Source organism: Tribolium castaneum, chromosome 1 (genome assembly GCF_031307605.1).
Source record: "Tribolium castaneum strain GA2 chromosome 1, icTriCast1.1, whole genome shotgun sequence".
Taxonomy (NCBI): Eukaryota; Metazoa; Arthropoda; class Insecta; order Coleoptera; family Tenebrionidae; genus Tribolium; species Tribolium castaneum.
Genome location: NC_087394.1, coordinates 30,763,702 through 30,785,230, shown reverse-complemented (window position 1 = coordinate 30,785,230; position 21,529 = coordinate 30,763,702). Strand labels below are relative to the sequence as shown.

The window sequence follows — 21,529 nt, the reverse complement described above, 5'->3', positions numbered from 1 at the left end:
AAACAATAATAAATATAATTTATTTTAGTCATTGTTACACGAGTATAGGTACATTACTGGAGGATACAACAGCTCTTTAAAAACACAAAACGTTAGAACAGTAGAGCAGACCTACCTCTAAATATTTATACATCTTAAGGCACTAATTACACAGGAGATAAAATTATATACATTAAACATATAGGTACTACGACGCGTCAGTTAGCTTTTCGGCGAGTTCCAGAAAGCGGCCGCTTTCTGAAAACTTGCGCTTTTTGGTTTGTCTTTTCGATTCACGGCCGGCGATTTCGGACACGTTTTTGAAATTTGATCATTCAATTGGTTCGAATTGCTATGTTTGGACATGTAATATTCGTTTGATTGCTCTTTGGCTAGAACCGCTTGAGTTTTCCTCAAGAGGGACGGCGAGGGACACTTGTATTTCACACTCGGAGGTTTCAAGTTATTGGTTCCGTTAGTGGACGATATTTTCTGGACTATTTTTTCTACGTTTGACTTAGAGGAGACTTTTTCGTTTCTATCATCTACGGGTTTGGGAGATTTAGGACTACTTAACGATTTTTTCTGCGCCACGGGAGAGGAAGCGGGTTTATTCAGCTTGTTATTAACTTCGAGCAGATCCACGTCACTCTTTTCGGTTTTATTGGGCTTAGCTTGCTCTAAATTATTATTGCGACTATCTAACGGTTTTGGCGGTGCGTCAATTTGGTCGAATTTCTTGATGGTTTTGGCCACGGATCGGGACGAATAGATGGGCAGCCGCTTTAGGCTGCCTGTCGAACTTGGTGATTTTGCTAGAAATAAAAAATGTAAAAAAAAATCCTGACACAACACTTAACAACAACACTTCAAAACCACACAAACGCGTACTTACATTTCGCCACCTTTTTGGTTAGTGTATCAATTTTACTTTCCAATTTTAATACATCTGGTCTTTTTATTTCGTCGATTTTTGCGGGTTTAGTGCGACAAGCAGGACTCAAAATTATGGAAGTGTTAGAAACGAATTTCGGCGACGTTTCGTTGTCTGAAATTTTACGTTGCGGTTCCGGTTCTTCATTGATCGGGAACTTCTTGCCCAAAAGAGGAGTAGACGTGCAAGAGCTACTCGTCAAATGAGAGGAACAGTCACTCACTCCACTATCGCTACGCTCACTGTGGGCTCTAGTACGTGTTACTTTTTTGTTTTCGATTTCTTCAAACCCGTTTTCTTTAAATGAGTCCACATTATCGTTACATAAGACTTCTTCAGGTAAGGACTTAATCTCATTTTCAAATGGTGAGACACCGTTTGTGTTTTCTTCGTTGAGACTGGACATTTTTAAACCGGTTATCGATGGTCTAGGAGTGCTAGGAGTTGAATTTGCTGAGTTACGTCTACTTGCCGAGAGAGTGGCCATTCGTCCTAAAGCGCGGATTGCGTTTCCGGTTTTCTAATAAGCAACACAACACACATGCAAAGTCAACAAAAAAAAACAACAAAAAGCATGCAAGTGATTCAACAACTACCGGCAGAAATTTTAATAACTAATCAGGTCAAGTAAAAATCACATACCTGCCACTTGCGTCTTATTATGAATTTCTTGAGTTTATCGGTGGAGAGCACTACGGTATTTTTATGGCTTTCGGGGTCTAGCCAAATGTGTTTCAGGCACTGCTCGGCCGATAGCCTATCTCTAAAATTTTTAAGTTGGGTAAAAAGTAGCGATATGGTTTGACTTACTCTCTTCTTTTGAGCAAAAGCGCGGCGATAAAATCTCTGGCATTCTGCGAGACTGTGTTAAAAGCCTCGTCTTCAAAGTCGTAATCTGCTCTGGTGATGTTGGCGAAAGTTTCAGCGTCATTGTCTCCCATAAATGGTGAAAGACCGGATAATCTGTAAACAATTAGGATAAGATTTCGAAGTTTCACTCCATAAATTTTAATTACAATACGTAACAGATGACACCCAAAGACCACATATCGGACTCGACTCCGATAGGCTCGTAATTTATTATTTCAGGCGGAATAAATTCCGGAGTACCGAAAAGTACCCGAATGGGTTTGTCGGGATTGAGTTTTTGGGCTAAACCGAAATCGATAATTTTGATTTCGTGCGAAGTTCGAGTGTGACACATGATGTTTTCCGGTTTAAGGTCTAAATGGACTATGTTTTGACTATGCATGTAAGCCACGCCTTCGCATATTTGGCGCATGAAGAGGATACAGTCTTTTTCAGTCAAAGTGAAATCATCGGCGACCACACGCTCGAATAATTCTCCACCGGAGATACTAAAACAACACCAACATTATTACCATCACAGAAATAATACCCTGAGACATACTATTCCGTCACCATGATCATTTCTTTGGGATTATCAAACGCAGCAGCGAGTTGCAAAAGCTTCTGGTGCCTTAAAAGATTCATAATATCGATCTCTTCCTGCACCTTATCCCTATCTTTGGACGTCCTACACTTAATAAATTTAGCGGCGAGTTTCTGCAAACTCGCTTTATCCATAACTTTATGGACGACTCCGAATCGTCCTTTGCCCAACTCCTCTAAAACTTCAAATCGCGATTTGAATTCCGGCCCCGGCTCCAGAGTGACAATTCGCGGCTCAAAGCCCGAATCAGCTGAAAATGATTTATAAAACCAATCGCTTTCTCAAAATATTGAATTTGTTACTTCTTTCTTCTAAAAGTAAGGGATCCGACTCTTGACTAGGTTTGCTGTAACCGTGCACGTTTTGTGCACAAACTCGGAACACGTATCGGGCCCCGTGTTGGAGTCCTTTGACCGTGTAACTCAAAGAGTAACAATTTTCGGTGGCCGTCGTCCAAACATCGCTGCCGGCTAGGGAGTATTCGACGGCGAAACCTGTGACTATTTTTCCTCCGTCGTAAGGTGAGCTGCTCCACGCTACGGTGACGCTGTCCATGGCAGCGGAAACGCATGGCTTTCCGCTTGGGGGGTCCGGGGGTCCTAGAACAACAACGGATTGTATCCCATGCAAACAAGTTCTTTGGATAACAGATAATCCAAGAATTTAATATGAAAAAATCAGAAAGAAGCTTTCCCACATTCCAATTAGAAGAAAAATGCACTGGAAAAAAGTTATAGAAATTTAAAATCAATTATTAGATCCAATAAATGAGACTAATGATATGAAATAAGAAATAAAACGTTGTTGTTAATTGTTTACGATCCATTGCGTTCTATCGTGCGTTTCAGCAACTTAAACAACCGTTTCTTTCATCCATTATACAGGATTTATTGATTAATGGTGTAATTTTTATTATACGCGGTATTGTTTTGTTGTGATATTCCACCTATTGTTGTGTGATTGTAAAATGCTGAAGAGTGCGTATAATCACTTTTTACTCTCTTTCTAATTAAGGACAATACAAGTTGGTCAAACATGGAATATAAAATTACCTTCAACTGAAACAGATGCGTAATTTGAATCGGCCCCGAAACGATTTTCTACGGAAACGTCGTATTTTCCGCTGTCGTCAGTGGTGATGTTTTGCAACAACAGACAAGAAACACCATCGCCAGATGTGATACTGGTCCGTTCATCGTTCTTTAATTCTTTACCCTGCAACAAAAAGTTATTTTACTAAGAAAAGTCAACAATCAGCTCATTCTTGTTTTGTGATGCCTTGTATGATAATAATAATAACACGTGCAAATATAGAGTAATTTATTTTATGGCTTATGATGTCATTTCTTTAAGTTGCAACATTGATTTATGTATTAATATGCAGTTTGCAGTAATAAACCAATTTTTGACACATTCTATTAAAAATAACTCGGATAAATTTTATTTTTTATTTTTAACATAGATATATGAAAAAGAGGATTGGTATTTCAGATATGTTCTTTTTATTACTTACGAGTACACTAAAGTCTAAACAAGTTTGTACAAATAAACATAAGCAAACATTAACTGCAGTGTTAATCAATTTAGTGTTATTAGCATTGTAATGAACACCAGAAAGAAACACGATAAAGAACCGTTATACGAAGTAAAACTGGCTTTGTTAAAAAATACAATCATACGTCGGATTAAGCCAATACAATAATTTCCTTTTTTCATTCCAGTAAGGAATAAAAATTTTGATATTTTACGAAAAATATTATCGTCTTTTAATTTCCACGGTGATAATCTTAAAAACAAAATAAATAGGTATGTGATATTGTTTATTATTTTTCCTCATCATGGTATTACTGAATTAATAATTACTATGAATAAATAAATTTCGATGTCAATAAAAAATAAACAAGATTGTACAAGAACAAAAATCCACTTTTTCTAAAAAGTTGAAGTAATTAAGTTATTTAAAAAAAAGAACATTATTGTTAGATTATTAATTTAAGGAAATAAAACTACGGTTGACTCCTTGTTTTAAAATATAAATATCTGCTAAATTGAAAGGAGTAAAACTAACAAAGATATTGTAAAATATCCTAGCGCCTTTTTTGTAGAGATCATTTTTCTTTTTCTAATGGACAGCTCAAAAGTCGTAGTTGCCAGAATTGCAACAGAAATGAAAAAAAAACACGCTATGTAATTAGAATACTAATAAAACAAAACACACCAGAAATAAGTCCTTATATATATTTTTTTGTATACATAATAATTATTTGCGTATTTGAAGCTCCATAAATAAAGTGTTTCTAATTTCTAATATTTATTTTGCGCCAGTTCACTTGTACTTTTTCACAAAGTTACACAACACGACATTCTCAAAACATATTTGAGAGGAGCTTATACAAAGTAACATGAACATGACACACATGTGTTACTTTTTGTTTATTTTGAAATATCATCGTAACGACCTTTCTTAGACGGATGTTAAGGAAGTGTGTCAGCAATAAAAATCGCCTGGATCCGGAAAGTGCAGCTGACAATTTAGATAATAATAAATTTTGCATTATTACCAGCTCGAGTAAAAATAAAATTATATGTTTTCTTCATAGTACTTATATCATTAAATTTAATTATAAATGCGATGCAGATTTATGTCATTATTTTGTATTAATCGTTGATGTACCTATTTAAGCGACAAGTCAAAAGTTAAACACTTGTAGCTGTAAATAAAGAAAGTCCACACTTTGAGCAATGACATTTCAATTTAAATTTCTTTTTTGTATCTAAAGTGTTATTTGCATGAACCGGTACAAATATAAATTATTTAAAGTCATACGGTGAGTCACGTTGCGTACTTGAGTAGCATTCTTACATAAAAACTTGGCTTCATCACAACACTGACGTAAAAACATTGTTATTAAATTATTAACGTGTGGGGCGCATTTCGATCAAACTTGCAGTCTTTTGCGTTGTTTCTAGCGACTCCAATTAGGCCAAATCTGGCTTTAGCCACCTTGACATTGGCGAAGCATTTAACACTTGTACACGCACCTTGTGCAAAAATTAATAACAACAAGATTACAACACACTATTTTTGCAAACGAAATGTGAAAGTTGCACACAATAAGTTTGATCGATTCGTTAAAATTATGTTATCGCAATTTCGAATCAAATTTTTGAAATGTTAATACCAAATTGGGAGTGGTGAAATGTTGGGTGAACGGAGAAAAAGCGATTTTTTTCGTAAAAATCTATTATCTCGCTATCTGCTTATAAATCGCTCGATTTGCATTATGACTTGATTTCATTAATTAGTGGAAAATACATAATTGTGCCACTTTTGCGTTCAAAATCGGATAAATCCATTAGTCACTCCTAATTGCGCCCATAAAAAGTTCAACATACCCACGTGATGGTCAATTTTTGTTTAACCGTCTAATGATTGCGAGCTTTGGTGGGTTCCCATTAGTCACGATAATGAACACGTAGACAAGTAGGTTTACGACAAGGGGTAATAAACTTTTTCATGTAAATGGATGCTGATGATATCTGTACCTGCCCACATGAACGTATCATGTTTTACATCTAAAATTCTTGTAAACGTCGAATACCTTTTGTATGCAATTGTTAATTTGTAAATGAGCTCCAAGAACGTAGTCGGTACTGCACTTTTAGTATAAATAGATCCTAATTTCCATCAAAATAAAGTGATGCAAATAAACAATCAACTTTTGTTATTGCACGATAGTCAAGGATTTAGAAACATGAACCTTTCACTATGGCCTTTTAAAATATTAATTAGATCGAATCTAAAGGCACTCAGCCAAACAAGATGGAAAATGTTCGATTCACTTAATAAAGAACACGTTGTTTTATTTATATGAAAAAGAGAACAATTAAAAATAAATTGAAATTAAAAAGGTTCCGCTATTTGACTATAAAATAACGGTCCGTCACAGTGAGCTCTATTATTATCTTCTGTAAATATGAAATTTGAACCAGTTACCGTCTTATTGTTTCACTATAGCTTTCTGAAATTTCTTCATAACACCCACTAATTACTACAAAATTCAAGCCATTACGAATAAAAATGTCAGTTGTAGTTGTGTACTCCTGTTTCCTCCAGCCTTAAATTGAAACAAATCAGATAAACTTATGAATACACTTAATTGTATAATTATACCTAATTGTAAAATTACGAGATTTACGAGTAAATATCTATAAATTTTATAAATAAATCTTCACTATTGTTTCCCAGAATCATGAAAAAAGATATCGAAATATAGATACAAAACTGACGAGTTCACTGTCAAGTGAATTATTTTCAACAATTTTTTTAAATAAATTCGAATAATTCAGACTTCAGATTGTGGATAAAACTTTATATTGCATTCGTGTTTTAATGATTTTTTACAAAACACTTATTATGCAATAAATATCTATTTTGTAGAAAAAAAAAACACCTTGTGTGCGAATTAAAAACTATTAATCAATTAAGAAGTAGAAAGATACGACGGAGATTAAAGAATCCGATCAATATTTCATCTGATACCTAACATTACCTTACATTAAAAACATTTTTTACAACGAAACACTTTAATTTCTTTCTTGGTGCACTGAAGCCGACTTTTAATACAATAGGTGATTAAATGTTCAAACAAATATTACTACACCAGTTGTATTTGGTAAAATTTCTATATCCAATTTTAAAAGTTTTCACCGAAGATTATTATATTATTTTACACAAACAGATATACTCTTTTCTGTAAATAAAATTAACGTAATATGTTAGTGGTAGATATAAGTTTTAAAAGACAAAAAAGAAACGCGTTTGAGGTATAATCGTTGACTGTAATAATATAGTGTGTCTGATAATAGGTTCTCATTTGTTATAGTAGAGTATAAATTAGCTAAATTAATTACTGAGCACCGGTTTGACAAGCTATATATTTTAAACAGAAACCATTTGTTATTATGTTACTGCAAAGAAATATTTGTTCGATAAGTAAAAAGCTGACCTAAACTCTTTGTGATAATTTTATAAATATTCATATAGTGTTTATAAATTTTTAGTTTATATTTTTTTCTTCTTACATCAACATTTTGATTAACTCTAATAAATTCTTTAAAATTTAAAAACAGGCATACAACTAAATTTTATTCATGCTCCAAGTCTACCACGATTACACAGTCAGTACTACACTAAAAATAGTAAAAAATTTAAGTTCAGTTTTTTGGCACAAGCGAATACCTCAATAATGAATAAGAAAATAAATCAATTCTCATTACTTCTCGTAATAATTTCAAAACAGCAGACTTCATTAGTCATCATAAGTTAAATAAAGGTTCATGGCAAATAATTATCTCAACAGTTTAATTGGCAATAAATGATCAATTTGGCCCACTCAGAGGTATCCACAACTCCACATGTTTATCTCGTTTCGGTAGTAAATAAATTTAATTAAATAAAAGCTAATTCGCGGCTACAATAATTTAGTAATTTATCTTTGAAAAACAAGCAATTGCAATAAAATCTGTAAAAATGCTCGACACCCAAACAATTATTATTATTAGACCAAACAAGGATAACACGTTTGTTATTAAAATGTTGGAAAATAAGGTTTAAAAGCTAAAACGTGTAATATAAATTTGCACAACCCAATCTATTTGTTCTTGAAATTGGCTCAAATATTTTTGTTTGAGTTGGTGATGAAAGACCCTGAAAACCAAGTTGATTTTCTAGAAGCTTCAAGTAACCCAGCAAAAACCGATCAGTTGCAATAAAAATTCTTTGAATCTCTTAAGGTTTCAAAAAAGTGGAGTTTTTAGAATAGTAGCAGACTGCACGTTCTCTTTCCTTTTGTGTTTCAACATTTTTGTCCTCGCCTTTTTTATAGTAAAAGTGCAAAGTGAAGAAGCCGTGCACATGGCGACTTTCTTGACCTTTTGAATAAAAAAATCGCCGATGCAGCAAACACGCACAAAGCAGACTCAGCACAGCAGGAATGTCTTACCGCTTTCGTCCACCGGACCGTAGGTTCCGGATGACCCATATAGGTGGCCTTGAGCAGCACCCTATCACCTACTAGTGCCGTGGTGTCTTGCGGCTTCCTCAGGAGCATCGCGGGTTCGTCGATTTCGGACACCACCATCACACCACTGTTAACTCCCGAAGACACTCCGTTCAACGCCTCCATGGAGGCTGCACTAGCACTGCTACCCTCAAGCACAGCGAAGCTATCCAAGTCCGGCACGACTGTCAGTTGAGTGCTACAAGTGATGGCTTCTGCGCTAGTCGCCGACTTCGACTGCTTCGTAGCCGTGCACTTTACCTCACCAACATCGAGATGTGTCACTCCGGTAATGTGGAGAATGTCGACGTCACCATCTTCCTCTACCTACAATCAACCAGTAGGTAAACATAGGGACCAAGACGTGATCTATCTTGCTCGCGGAGGTCGTTGCATGCGAGCAGGTGTGCACCGACCAAATAAAACGCTTTTTACTCATTTTCAAGGATATTAATTATCCCAAATTGCGAAAGGATGTGACGACGCCTGATTTTATTGGAGCTGTCAGTCAATAATTATTATGAAAAATGAACCCAAATCTCGTGAAGAAGGATTTACTCTACTCTGTTGCGCTCTTATGTACAAATTCATTATCCCAGACTGTGAAACATGAATATTCATGTCTTCGGTACTTTTCCGGAACAGAATAAGAAAGGATGCTCAATGCTACACTTCCTTATTTGCCTTATTTTTGCTGTATTTGGAGAAGTAGCAGAATATGGAAGAAATTGAGTTTAACTACAGTAATTAACAATTACTGCAATGTATTAACAGTAATTCAAATTTAAAAGGTTGATGTTAATAGTCTTCAATGTTTTGGTGGTTATCACTTATCATATTAACGTGATGTTATGAAATACAATCTTTCGATAGTGCATAACATTATTTATTGTTCCATAAAAAAGATTTATGAGAATGATAACAGGTAGTTAATTTTAAAAATATTATCAACTAGACGCAATTTTGTAATTATTCAACTAATTAATAAAAGTTTGAGCACGAATATGTTGATTATCCTTTTGTAGCAGTCAGTTTTTTTTAAGATGTCTCTGTAAAGATTTTTCGATTATCTCTGTTAGTAAACTGTTAAATTTGGTTTAATATATTTTTAAAAAAGTAGGTACCGCATTTTAAATTAGTGGGAAGCTTAATACTTGTATAAAAAAATCAATAAAAAGACTCATTTTACAAAAAAAGGTTTATTGTTGGTTGTTATACACTGATCTATTATGCCACGGAAATAATCAGCAAAAGATTTAATAAAAAAATATCTGCTGGTTTTTCTTGTTTGTTACAATTCTGCATAAATCAGTCCATTTCCTTGCATATAAAATGCTTTAAATAACAAATCATATTGTATAACCAAGATTAATTGATTTTATTGCAACACTAGCTCTTATCAGATGCATATTTTATTGCATTTTTTAACGAATCAGACTTGACATATAAGAACAAATTAAAAACAAACAACATGTGTAAGAAACCTAAACATTTTCTAATCTAAAGTGATCAGAAAATTTGTTTTGTTTGGGCTCAAACCATTATTTAAATGTCATTCACGAAACATTTCGAAATTTTACAATAAAATAAAGCTATTACATGAAAGACACGTTTTACTACATTAAATTTAAATATTTAAAACTTTGCATAACAACAAAAAGTGTCTGCGTGGTGAAATTTATTTTTATAAGATTAAAACACAGCAAAGCGACCAAATGTAAACAAGTCAATTTCACTCGGACCCCGAATGAATAATTTTCAAACGTGTGTGAATATAAAACGAGATAATTTAAAATGAGGCGTAAGAGAATGCAGTGAAATGTGAAACTCACCTGGAATCTGCTGCCTACAGTTACGGGAACTCCGGCAACTTCCCATGAGATTTTCGGTTTGTCTGCGTCCGCATTCTTCACTCTGACACAAAAACTGGCAGTTTTTCCCGGAGTTGTGACAACCGGCGCTGGGAATTTTGCAAATTCGACTGATTTAGCGCACTTTTCTGTAACATGCATGCGTTTCACTAATTAAGACGTTCAATTAAGCGGCTACCTAAATAATAAACGTACAAAATATTGCGATAAGGTGGGCAAGTAAATCAATTTGTCTGCCCTCTTTTCACTGGCAGTGGCAATATTCGAAGGCAATTGCAGTTCTTCAACTGGCGCCTATAGAACGGTGGGCGCGACCGTGTTATTTTATAACTTCACGATTGCACGAAGAGAAGGTTAACGTTTGCTGTTGTTTTTATCTGGGCAGTATCTGCTTGTAACAATTTATTCAGAAAATTTATGGAGCAAATGAGAAAGAGAAAACGGCACTTGGACGGTCATTAAGACACAATAATGCCGTCCATAAAGAACACTTAATGAAATTCTACTTTATCATCACAATTGTGCTTTAATATTTACCATGAACCACCAGCTGACATTTCGCAGAAGCTTCTCCAAACAAATTGTAGACTTCGCATGTGTAGCTGCCCGAGTCTTGGCACTTGGCATCGCTCACTGCTAAGACAACACAATCTTCTTCGCAACTTTGCCGGAATTGGGCGCAGTCCGGTAACACACATCCGTCCTTCATCCAAACAACATCAAACGGCTGCCTTCCGGTAACCTCCAGTCGCAGCGTCACCGGACTTCCTTCACTAACACTGAGCGATTTAGGCAGAGGACTAGTAATCCTCGGTGCCAGTTGTTCCTCGATTATCTTCAACTCAACGCTAGATTCTGTCGAATTCTCATCATTTGTCGCAACGCATTTATACGAGCCTTGGTCCCCAAACGTAGCTTCTTTGATAACCAAACAGGCGACCACCTTATCATAGGAGAATTCAAACTTGGCTGAATCCCCAACAGGGACACCGTCTTTGTACCACTTCAAAAAAGGGGTAGGTACGGAACGAATATCGTAGAAAAGTCGGGCCGTACTCCCGTACCTCACTGAACTACCCCCAAAACCCCTTCCATACGAATCGTGAGGTTTGGGCGACAGACTCCGGGCTCGGAGACCTCTGGCTGAAGCAAACCGGTGCGAAATTACCTCCAGTCTTGCTGAAGCTTCAATTCTTCCAACATCGTTTTCTAGGACAACTTTATAAGTCCCGGAGTCCAGTGGAGTGACTTCCCGGATTTCCAGAATCCTCAAATCGTCCACCTCCGTTATGGTGATCCTGGAGGACGAAGAGAGGGGAGAGCTGTCCTTTGACCAGGTCACCCAAGGGTCCGGATGGCCGGCCACAGCGCACTGAAACCGGACAGTTTCGCCCTCTTCGGCGACCCGGTTGTGGGGAATTGCGTAGAATTTCGGGGGCGCAGCCCTGATGCGATACCCTCGACTGGTCACAGGGGGGTACGCAAGGGGGCGAGGAAGGGGAGAAACACTTCGTGAAGCCCTCGTGGTGGCTGAGTTAACTGTTAGGTTCGACGGTTGTCGTAGTTGTTGTTTGAGGAGGTTTTCCTTTTCTTCGGGCACTGGAATTTTAAAATTTGGTATTTGTGTAACAGGAAGAAAGCTCCTTACAGTCCACTACTAGACAAGCAGACGTGAACACTTTCCCCAAGTCGTTGTAAGCCACACAAGTGTATTCGCCCTCATCTTCAGGGTACACTTGCTTGATGGACAAAGTGGCAGTTTCGCCGTCAAATTCCGCAAGGAAATCGTCCCCTAGATGGATCAACTTCCCTTCTTTTTCCCACCTAACATCAAAGGGCGGGTTTCCCCCAAGCTTGCATTCTAAAGCGACACTGTCGCCGTCACAGCATCGCAAGTCTTTCAGTTCTTGTACGATTGAGGGAACAGTTTGGATGTTGCTAAAAACCAGAAATTGGTTTTGTTGGCTAAAAGGAGGAGGGTCATACCTTATTTTTTTGCCATTTTCCATTTTACCCAAGTGTGAGTCGTCTGGAAGAAAATTTATTACAAACTGTTTGGAGGATTGGCTAAACCCTACCTCTGACTTTGATTTGTAAAGAAATGATGGCCTTAGCATCCCCGTGACAGTTCTTGGCATACACCGTGTAAGTTCCGGTGAAATCTAGCTTCGCATTAGGTATTTCGAGTCGATATTCCGGCCCGTCTCCAATGCGAAGAAAATGACATGCATCTTTATAATAATCAGGCTGGAAATAAAGTTTCAATGAATTAAAATCGAAACATTAAATTTTATGGTAACGATTCGAAGACGGATTTCCATAATAACGGAAAACTTTCGCATTTGAGCAATGAGATCAATGGTGTACGTAAACGCAATAAATGTTTAACAAGGTCGGACAAACAGCGTAGAAAGAAACATTATTTCATTTTACAATCCGTTTTATGTCGCCAGTAATTACGGCATTTTGATTGTTGTTTATAGGAACTTATAAATTAATTGGCGATAATTTATTACGTCTGGGTTGTGTACATTTTTATTTAGTTTCCTTTTTTGTGTGTGTTTGTTTTATAGATATGATCTTGATGAAAATACATGGCAATTTTGGGTAAACTGAGCTTGCACGGATTACCAAATATGTGGAAAATGCGTCATGGTGCTCTCGTAAATGTAGCCAGTTGCAAAGGACTTACATTTTATGATTTCGGCCATAAAAATAATGTAAACCTTAAATGTTTCATTGAGCGGTGGTTAAAAAATTCCTCCACGACGTCACCAGTAGTAACTTATGGCCATTGACGCAAATAAGCAAATTAATAAGCTGTATGAATGCCAAGTGAATGATTTTTACGACTTTTCATATTGTAAATAAACACAAGCCAAATCGATACTTATATTTAAATTTCATTAAAGTAGGAAATAAACAGGTATAAAATCGTATTGGTGTAAAAATTTTAAACTAAAAACTAAAATTATCTTCCGAATACGTAAGTTGTCTGTGAATTTTGAAGTAGATAAATCAAGTAGTTTTACGAAATAATGAATATTTTTTGACTAAAATTTATCAACTTTCTGTAGACAAAATACGAAAACGTGGTGGCTGGTACGCTAGATCTTCTTGACTTTTTTGAAAAATGAAAAATGTGAACTTTATTGAAAAATATAACAAACTCCGGAGCGAACCTCATCACCTGAATGCTGTTTTGCAGGACTATTAATTAACTTTTTTAATAAAATTTGTCTTAATGAAAATTATTGCATTCTCGCAGCCTCGCTTTTTAATAAAATCTGATTTCATTCACTTAGTTGTGGTCGTCAAAAGGGGTGTTCCAGCTTAAACAATTCATTTCGAATTAAATCACTTTCTAATGCGTATGAGGAGACTCCCCATGACCGACACCTGTCGAGATTGTGAAATAATTTTATAAAATTTTCATTCTGCCTACCTAACGCCCCTTAGAAAATATCTAATTCGCTTTGGCTACCGCCGGTGGTACTTTTTCCATATTTATGAGGCAAAGATTGTCCGCGGTCCCGCTGAAGGCGTTTTTATAACCACTTATTTATTGCACCGATAATTAATTTTGCTATTTAAATTGGCGTTTTGCATAATAATCCTATAATAAATGTTAAACCCTACTGTGCACGAAAGAGAGAGAGCGAAATTTATTGATGTGATAAATAAGGAGAGAAATAATGGTGCTATTGAATCATCCACGGGGTTTAACGCTTCGAAACACCAGCATTAATAAATTTTTGAGAAAAGCAACAAGACAAAGCGTTCGCCGTGACCATAATTATGAAAATTTCAGCGTTTCAGAGGTTTATTTAAACTTATGGCTGGTAAATATTGGAGAAACTTAGTGATCGTGATCAAGCGGATGCTATTAATATTATACCCGTATGTCGGTTTTTATTTCACCTGTAAAAATTCTACGTGTGGATAAAGATAGAAAGATTCTATGTGATAGTACCGCTAAGATAAACGATTTTCCAGCTGGTTCGGATTATTGCATTAGAATGAGACGTGGCGCTCGTTTTCAGCGGCCGCCAGGAAGGTCGAACGCAACTCTCGAGCTGCCCATTTAAACTTTAAAGGTATTTTTGAGCCAAGTTTACAAAAACACCTTTCACACTTTTAATTGGGATGTCACATGCCTTACAATTTATTGTCGTAAAGCTTTCGAAACAGCACTGACCCAGGTTAACGCATTTGTTGTTTGTTTATAGAACCTACGTATTTCTTGTTATGCCCACATATCCTTGCTGTAGGAGAATCCTACAACTCTGACTCACGACGGCCTTGCAGGATTTATCACTGATCTTGTTTATATCGTAGCTATTTTTATAAATCTTCGTGGCCAGACATTTTATTAATTTATGATTCGTCATTTGTCATTAATGATATTATTACTACCCACATAACTAATGCAACAAAACGATGATTTGTTATTCCACTCCCAACGGGCTATAAAAATCATTTAAATAAAAGTTGAAGTTGGCACGACTTGTATTTGCAATCATCAAAATGATCTATGATGTTTGCATAATGTAACATTTCTTTTGCTGTAATATTAAACAGAACAAAGCCAACATTTCGGTTCTATTTTTAGGAATTGCAAAAATTTGGACGTTGCAAAACAGCCACCGAAAGTAGAACAATAAATGGCAAGCGCGAAAATTGAGCTACATTGTATGTTTAATCCGAAATTTATCGTGCCATTTACATGTCTAAATTGTTGTAATTTCACACTATAAAATTACCATAAACCATCAAATGCGCGCCCATAAATTAATCCCATGTTATTACGCACCGTTTGGGCTAACAATTATATCGAAAGTTTGCGCATGAAAAAATTGACAAACAAGAGAACAAGACATGTGTAAAAAGTGGTTGTACAGAGTATCCATTAAATTGGCAAGATGACAACACTGTTACAAGTATTTTTATTGGTCAATGAGTCGGTTAAGTCCTGATTTTATGGCCACAATTTCATTCCTAAAAATCACTTTAAATCTGTCAAGTAAATATTCCATTGTCGGTGCGATTGCCAGGACCGCAATTATCTTTTTTTGGAAATTAAGTCAGTTACTTTCGGTGTTCACATTGTGCTGGTTTTTTATTTTTTATCGAAAACTGCAAAATTGATGATAATATATTCTCGGGAAAACATTTTGTGGCCCAATTCTCAACCGACGTTAATTGTTTGTCGACTCTGCGGGGAAAAAGCATCTTGGATCTAGTGTCTGGTACTTTTTGTAAACTGGTTCTTATAATACATAATTACTTAATTTAAAAGTAGTACACCTTCTAACACTCGCTATAATTAGTTTACACTTTAAAATGCTCTTATTTCGTTTAACATATTTCATTCTGTTAGCGTATTTTATTATCAACGTTTTAAAGATGAATGGCATTCTTATTTGGCAACAATTTATTTAATTAATCCGATGGCCACTATATTTGGGGCTCATAATAAAAAAGACCTCCGCGAGAGCGTTTATATTTCACTTATGTACCTATTTGTATTTGCAAGCTCGATTACAAGAAACTGACATCCGGCTAATTAGTGCAAATATCATTTCTAGAACGCAAAAGAAAATCAATTTTATATTTTCAACTGTGTTATATATTAGTCATAAACACTTTTTTTATAGTATTATAGCCGTAAGTGTACGTACTTAAATTTTATTATTCATTAAAAGAAAATAAAAGAGAATCTCGCTGCAAATTACTCATTTCATTAATTAAATGTTTTGTTAATGAATGTAATTGGAAGTTCTAATCTTATTAGCACTATTTACTCCTCTGTTTCGGTATTAATTAAATAAATTAATAGTAAATATACGCCCAAATAGCTATTTCAAAAGAGCTTTAGGTAACAATAGGATTACAAAACAATGAAAGGATTATTTTAAATTAATAGGACTAAAAATATTCAATCGTTCAGAAATTATTTAATAATGTTGATGTGACGACATTTAAAGTTTATGCTTTTATCTAGATCCTTAGGGGCCATAAAGCTTTCATTGTAATCAATGTTGCATTGTTTCAGCAAACATTCTTGAATAATTTTACAGTGACTGAACATTAAAATAGGTAAATGTTTTGATAGCAGTTCACGCAAACGTTCTCTACATATTACGAGTACTTAAGTTAAACAATTCCATGAATAAGTACAGAACACTGATTCAAACACGGAGAACTTTGTACTTTTAAAAACATTCTTGGTGTTAGATAATAATCGGGGAGCTTGAAAATGACAAACGTTTAAGTTTTCGAGGGGTTGCCATGTATGTAAACTCTGCACTGCACTGTAAAACGGCTGAAAAAGCTTTACCGTAAAAGAACAAATCGTAAATAATTTTAAAGTGAAGAAGAGTCCATTGGTGCTAAATATCGTCCATTAAACATGGTCTTTAATGTGTGTGTGAAATCGTTTTGATTTTATGAATCATAAAAGAAAAAAACAACATGGGTTAACATCAAGTTAGAATCGTTGAATGCATCTTTCTTGATTGGAATGATACCGGTAGGTCCTATATAAGGTCAAGACTTGGCATAACTCTATCGTATTGTATTTATATCAGTGTTTTGTACCTCTCAAGAGCCTTTGGTTCTTACGTGACTTGTAAGTAAATAATGCGTAAAAGAGTAAATGGAACTGAATTGATTCTTTGTTGTGTTGGCAGCAATAGCAATTGTTACCATTATTAATAAGATGATAATAGGGTAGGCTCGGTCCTACCGGTGACATAAATTATTAGGTGTATGAGCTTTAATAAATTAACATATAATAAGGATTGATTTATTATTCAAGATCCAGTCAGTTCTAGGCGTTTCTTATCATTTAGCCCTGTTCAGATGGTTCTAGGATGGTCAGCAGATGGCCCGACATTCTTAAGTAAGATGTTTGTTCTTTGTGCGATATTTTTTCATTTTATTTCTCGATTAAACGTCAACTAAATAATGAGTCACGTCAAGCCTTATTGTGTAAACTGCATTTCAGACATATATGGAAATTCATGTCCGTACTCATAATGATGAAATATTGGAATTACTACATTCCCGCGTATAACACAACGCACTTATCATTGATAATTTTTCAAAATCGCCTTAATTAATTCATCAACAAAGAAGCGACCAAAACGTCTGAAGCAAAAAAACTGATAAATGTAAATATGGTCCCTGTAAGTAGCAACTTCGAAGAGATAAGGCTGTTAGTAACGTTATTTGTCAAGTGTTCAGGCACCGTGAGCTTAATAACGCGTATTATTTATTTCGCTGTGGGACAATAAAATATTTTCACTTTATGTAATAGATACTTATCAGTGTGAAATATTAGCTTACCTTCAAGAAGTCCCTGAGCCATACGACTTCGGGTTTTGGATCACCAATGACTTCGCATAAAATGACGATGTTGTCACCTTCAAAGGCCTCCGAGGACCTGGGTTTCTTCAAAAATTTGGGCTCCTTTGAATACCTGCAACATTCATTAGTTCAAACTTGGTACCAATCCATTGGTTTTTGATTGTTTTAATGTTTCTAAAAAACTACATTTTTTATAGTTTTCCAAATCTCTCCCCTGCTTTTTCTGTTCTGATTATTATTATTTTTATTATTATTTAATATTGTCAAAATGTTTTATGAGGTTCTAACTAAAGCGCCGTTTTTGCCCAACTTGCAATAGAAATTCTATTTCTTCGTGTGATAAGAAAGTATCAAAGACACGTGAAGAATGTGATTAATAGGAGTGGTTTGAGTTCACCTTCATTGCTTCATTTGCTTTTAATTCATTCCAGAACATTTCTTTAGTCATATATTTAATAAGATGTGTTTACACTGTGATACTTTTCCAACTTACGGAACGTCTTTTCCTAGAGGCGGTATTTTCGCCACAGCAGCATCAGCCTCCGCATCTGCTGCAACTTCAACAACTTCAACAGTAGCGCTACTTTCAGCCCGGCCAACTTCATTGGCGGCAACGCAAGTATAAACGCCTGCATCTCTCTTATTTATCGAGGTAACAGTAAGAGCCACTCTTCCGTCGTATGATAGAGTCATTATGGACTTCCTCGAAGGTCTCAAACGAACCTGAAAGTCAGCATTGTAATCATTGATTTCAAATTAACTCATTTAATTACCCCGTTTTTGTACCAGTTGACTCCGACTGCCGGGTAGGCCTGAACTTTGCCGGTCAAACGCAGCTCTTTCCCTTCTTTTATTTCACTAATTGATGGTTCCAGCTGGTTTTGGAACTGTGGAGAGATGTAAGCGCGGATACCTTTGTCCACCACCAAATTGCATCGGCAGGAAACCGAGCCGTGGTTATTGCGAGCCACTGCACAGTAAATTCCTGAATCTTCCAAGACTGTTTTGGCGATTTCGAGAGTATGGAAATGGTCCTCGGACGAGAATTGGAAACGTGCTAAAATCATTCCGGTTATTTTTGCGCCGATATTGGTCCAGTTCTAGAAATACCGTCTTGTTTTATTTCTACGTCATCTCTGAACCATTTAATCATCGGTTCTGGACATCCAGCCACCTGGCAAGTGAGACGCACTGGATACGAAACTTGAACTCTTCGGTCTCTCAGTCTCATGGTAAATTGTGGTGGCAACGAAGTGGTCTTATCATAATCACTAATTCCTCTGTAATAAAAATCGCATTTTCCCGGTTTTCTAATTTTAAATTCAGCACTCACAGTTTCAAATTTTTATCAGCCGATAAAATTTTTGGATCGCTAACAGTAAAAACTCTCGCAAATGTTGAAACCCTGCCAGCTTTATTTGTAGCCTCGCACATAAATCTCCCCTCATCATTACTATTAATCCGGCTTATCGACAGTGTACAAATCCCGTTCTTGTACCCGACTTGGTACCTGTCATCATCCTCAGGGAACACCTCGTTGGCATCCCGGAACCACCGGATTCCCAGCGACGGATCTTCCCTGACCTGAATATTTTCTTGCAAAATTAAAATTTTATAAATAAGTGAACCACTCACTTCGCATTCCAGTGAAATGTCTGAACCCAATAAAACTTTCAATTGGCCGGGCAAAATTCGTATAAATTCGGGTAAGTTTACTGTTCTTCCAATTACGATTGCGCCACTTTGGACGCTCTCTCCCCATCCGTATCTGTTTCGCGGTGTTATGCGGAATTGGTATTCGCCGTCGGGTTTCAAATTGAATGCATCGAAGCTGTTCAGAGGCGAGATTCCGAGTTCGGTCCATCTTGCTTCTTCCCCGCCTCGAAGCCATGCTTCGATTTTGTACGCTATCACGGGGGCTGCTCCTCGGTGCTCTGGCTTGCCCCAGGAAAGCGAAATCCAGTTGCGACCGGTGTCCACCACCACGGGCTCGCCGGTGATGGGACCCGGAACGTCTGCAAACAGTAATTTTCACGATGGGGAATAATTGAAACATTTAAATAAGTTCAGCTCTGATTCCTTTATTAACTTTTAATAACAAGATAATAAATAAATAAAAGAATGCGAGCAAAGTAGGTTGATAGGTTTATTCGTATTGTTATTTAATAAATGGAATTAGAATAATAGCAATCTAGAGTAAGCGTTCCATAATTTTCAGTACTTCGTTTTCTTCATACTTTTATTTTTAAACTAGTTGTTTCTCATTGTAATATTTCCTGAATTTCAGAAGTAATTACAATGGTGTCCGGTTATAACGAACACAGAACCGCTTCAATATAAGCGGTAAATTAAAAAAACTGTAAAGTTAAAAAATATCTGATACACACAAAATACGAAGAAACAGTTTCTGAGTTATCAATGTTAATTGTAAATTGCTAATCAAATTGTATTAATTTAGATACTAAACTAAAAATGTTCACACCTTTTAACAAATGATTTATAACGCTGCAGTCGATCCAAAATGCCATGTTTTGATATTTCAATTTAGCAACAACGACCTTATTTTTATTTTGGGAATGTTCTAAACATTAAGTGAAATAAATAAAAGATTATATCTAAAGACAGGCAATAAATCAATCAATGGTAAAAGGCTATTATTTAAGCGAGTATTTGATTTAATGCTTGGGATAAAAGATTTATTATAACTGTAACAATTTGGCAATTTCGTCTTGAATATAAAGTAGAAATTACAAGGTAGGTACAACGTTTGTGGTGATAATTATTACTAAGCAAATAAAAATGTGCATGTAAATGGCAATGTTATTCACTAATTAGTCAAAAACATTGCCATTTATTACTATAATTCTAGGTGCACACTTTTTTTAATTAAAACATATAGTTTACAATAATAAACATGACAGTGTCTAAAACTGTATCAATAAATTCTCGTTTTTATGTTGCTGGAGTAGGCGTACGTGTTATAATTTTAATATAATCCTTACTTGGCCTAAAATTGGCAAAATATCTGTCATGGTGAATTAATTTAATGTGGTGTCGATGATTAATGGATCAGTTAGTATGATAATTGGAAAACAAGTGCATTTCAATGACACTCATTTCACGTGTTTAGAGAGAGTTTAATTTGAACCATTATGTAACTGTGCAAATTTGAGCATGGGTTTATTTTCGATCTGGTTGTTTATTTACGTTCACTGCAATATTTTTATTTTGAAAAAAAAAACACTCAAAACCATCAAACTTTTGCCATACCTTGATACTCGACTAAATAATTGAGAAAATCTGAAATGAGGCAATCTCGCCCGCACCATTTTTTTCTTAACGCAGTTAAAGAAAGCTCCTGAGGAGAGTCTTTGTCGCACCAATCGGTAACTCGCATGTTTGCTTATCGTGTAAGTGTAGGTATGCAATGCTAGGCAAGAGCTTATTAGTAAACTAGCTAAATTTAGCTTGTAGGCGGCGAGATTTTTGGCATTTGCGTTGATTTCGTCGAGGAAAGTTGGAGAAATGCGCGCGGTTTGTTACGGTTACTCACCGGTGAAGTATTTTCTCTCCTGGAAGCTTGGAATATCGGTCAGGATTGATTGAGTTGTCTCCTTGGTTGGGGTCACAGATCGCGCCCTGTGGCGCAACCGAACAGTGAAAAAGGCTCTGTCGGTGCCAAAACGATTCCGCGCCAAAATGCAATAAGTACCGACGTCGTCCTCGGTGGCCCTTTTCAGGGTTAGTCTGTTGTAATCGTCGGATGTTTCCCTGAAAGTCCTGTGGGTCGTTGTTATGTCGCGCAGTCCTTTCATCCAAACAACTTAAACATAAAAAAAATCATTGATTGAGACAGAAT

At 35.9% G+C, this 21,529-nt stretch overlaps 1 protein-coding gene across 4 annotated transcripts in view; it reads right to left on the bottom strand.

The window, feature by feature from the left end:
- Positions 1-4: 4 nt before the first annotated feature.
- LOC662729 (titin) overlaps positions 5-21,529 on the bottom strand; it is a 56,350-nt gene continuing 34,825 nt past the window's right edge. For 2 of the 4 annotated variants that reach the window (XM_015977782.2, XM_015977783.2), the window contains 21 exons: positions 21,224-21,493; positions 19,306-19,685; positions 19,004-19,254; positions 18,781-18,950; positions 18,444-18,727; positions 18,164-18,393; positions 17,650-17,782; positions 12,378-12,546; positions 12,286-12,328; positions 11,948-12,237; positions 10,837-11,898; positions 10,261-10,427; positions 8,372-8,755; positions 3,419-3,581; positions 2,669-2,965; positions 2,325-2,616; positions 1,930-2,271; positions 1,724-1,876; positions 1,556-1,676; positions 875-1,433; positions 5-794 (listed from right to left, as the gene is read on the bottom strand). In XM_015977782.2, the coding sequence (XP_015833268.2) occupies positions 202-794; positions 875-1,433; positions 1,556-1,676; positions 1,724-1,876; positions 1,930-2,271; positions 2,325-2,616; positions 2,669-2,965; positions 3,419-3,581; positions 8,372-8,755; positions 10,261-10,427; positions 10,837-11,898; positions 11,948-12,237; positions 12,286-12,328; positions 12,378-12,546; positions 17,650-17,782; positions 18,164-18,393; positions 18,444-18,727; positions 18,781-18,950; positions 19,004-19,254; positions 19,306-19,685; positions 21,224-21,493 (6,353 nt within the window). In that variant the 3' untranslated portion in view covers positions 5-201. Of the gene's footprint in view, positions 795-874; positions 1,434-1,555; positions 1,677-1,723; positions 1,877-1,929; positions 2,272-2,324; positions 2,617-2,668; positions 2,966-3,418; positions 3,582-8,371; positions 8,756-10,260; positions 10,428-10,451; positions 10,688-10,836; positions 11,899-11,947; positions 12,238-12,285; positions 12,329-12,377; positions 12,547-17,649; positions 17,783-18,163; positions 18,394-18,443; positions 18,728-18,780; positions 18,951-19,003; positions 19,255-19,305; positions 19,686-21,223; positions 21,494-21,529 lie in introns of those variants that run through there. The other 2 variants (XM_015977784.2, XM_064356456.1) reach the window with 2 other exon arrangements.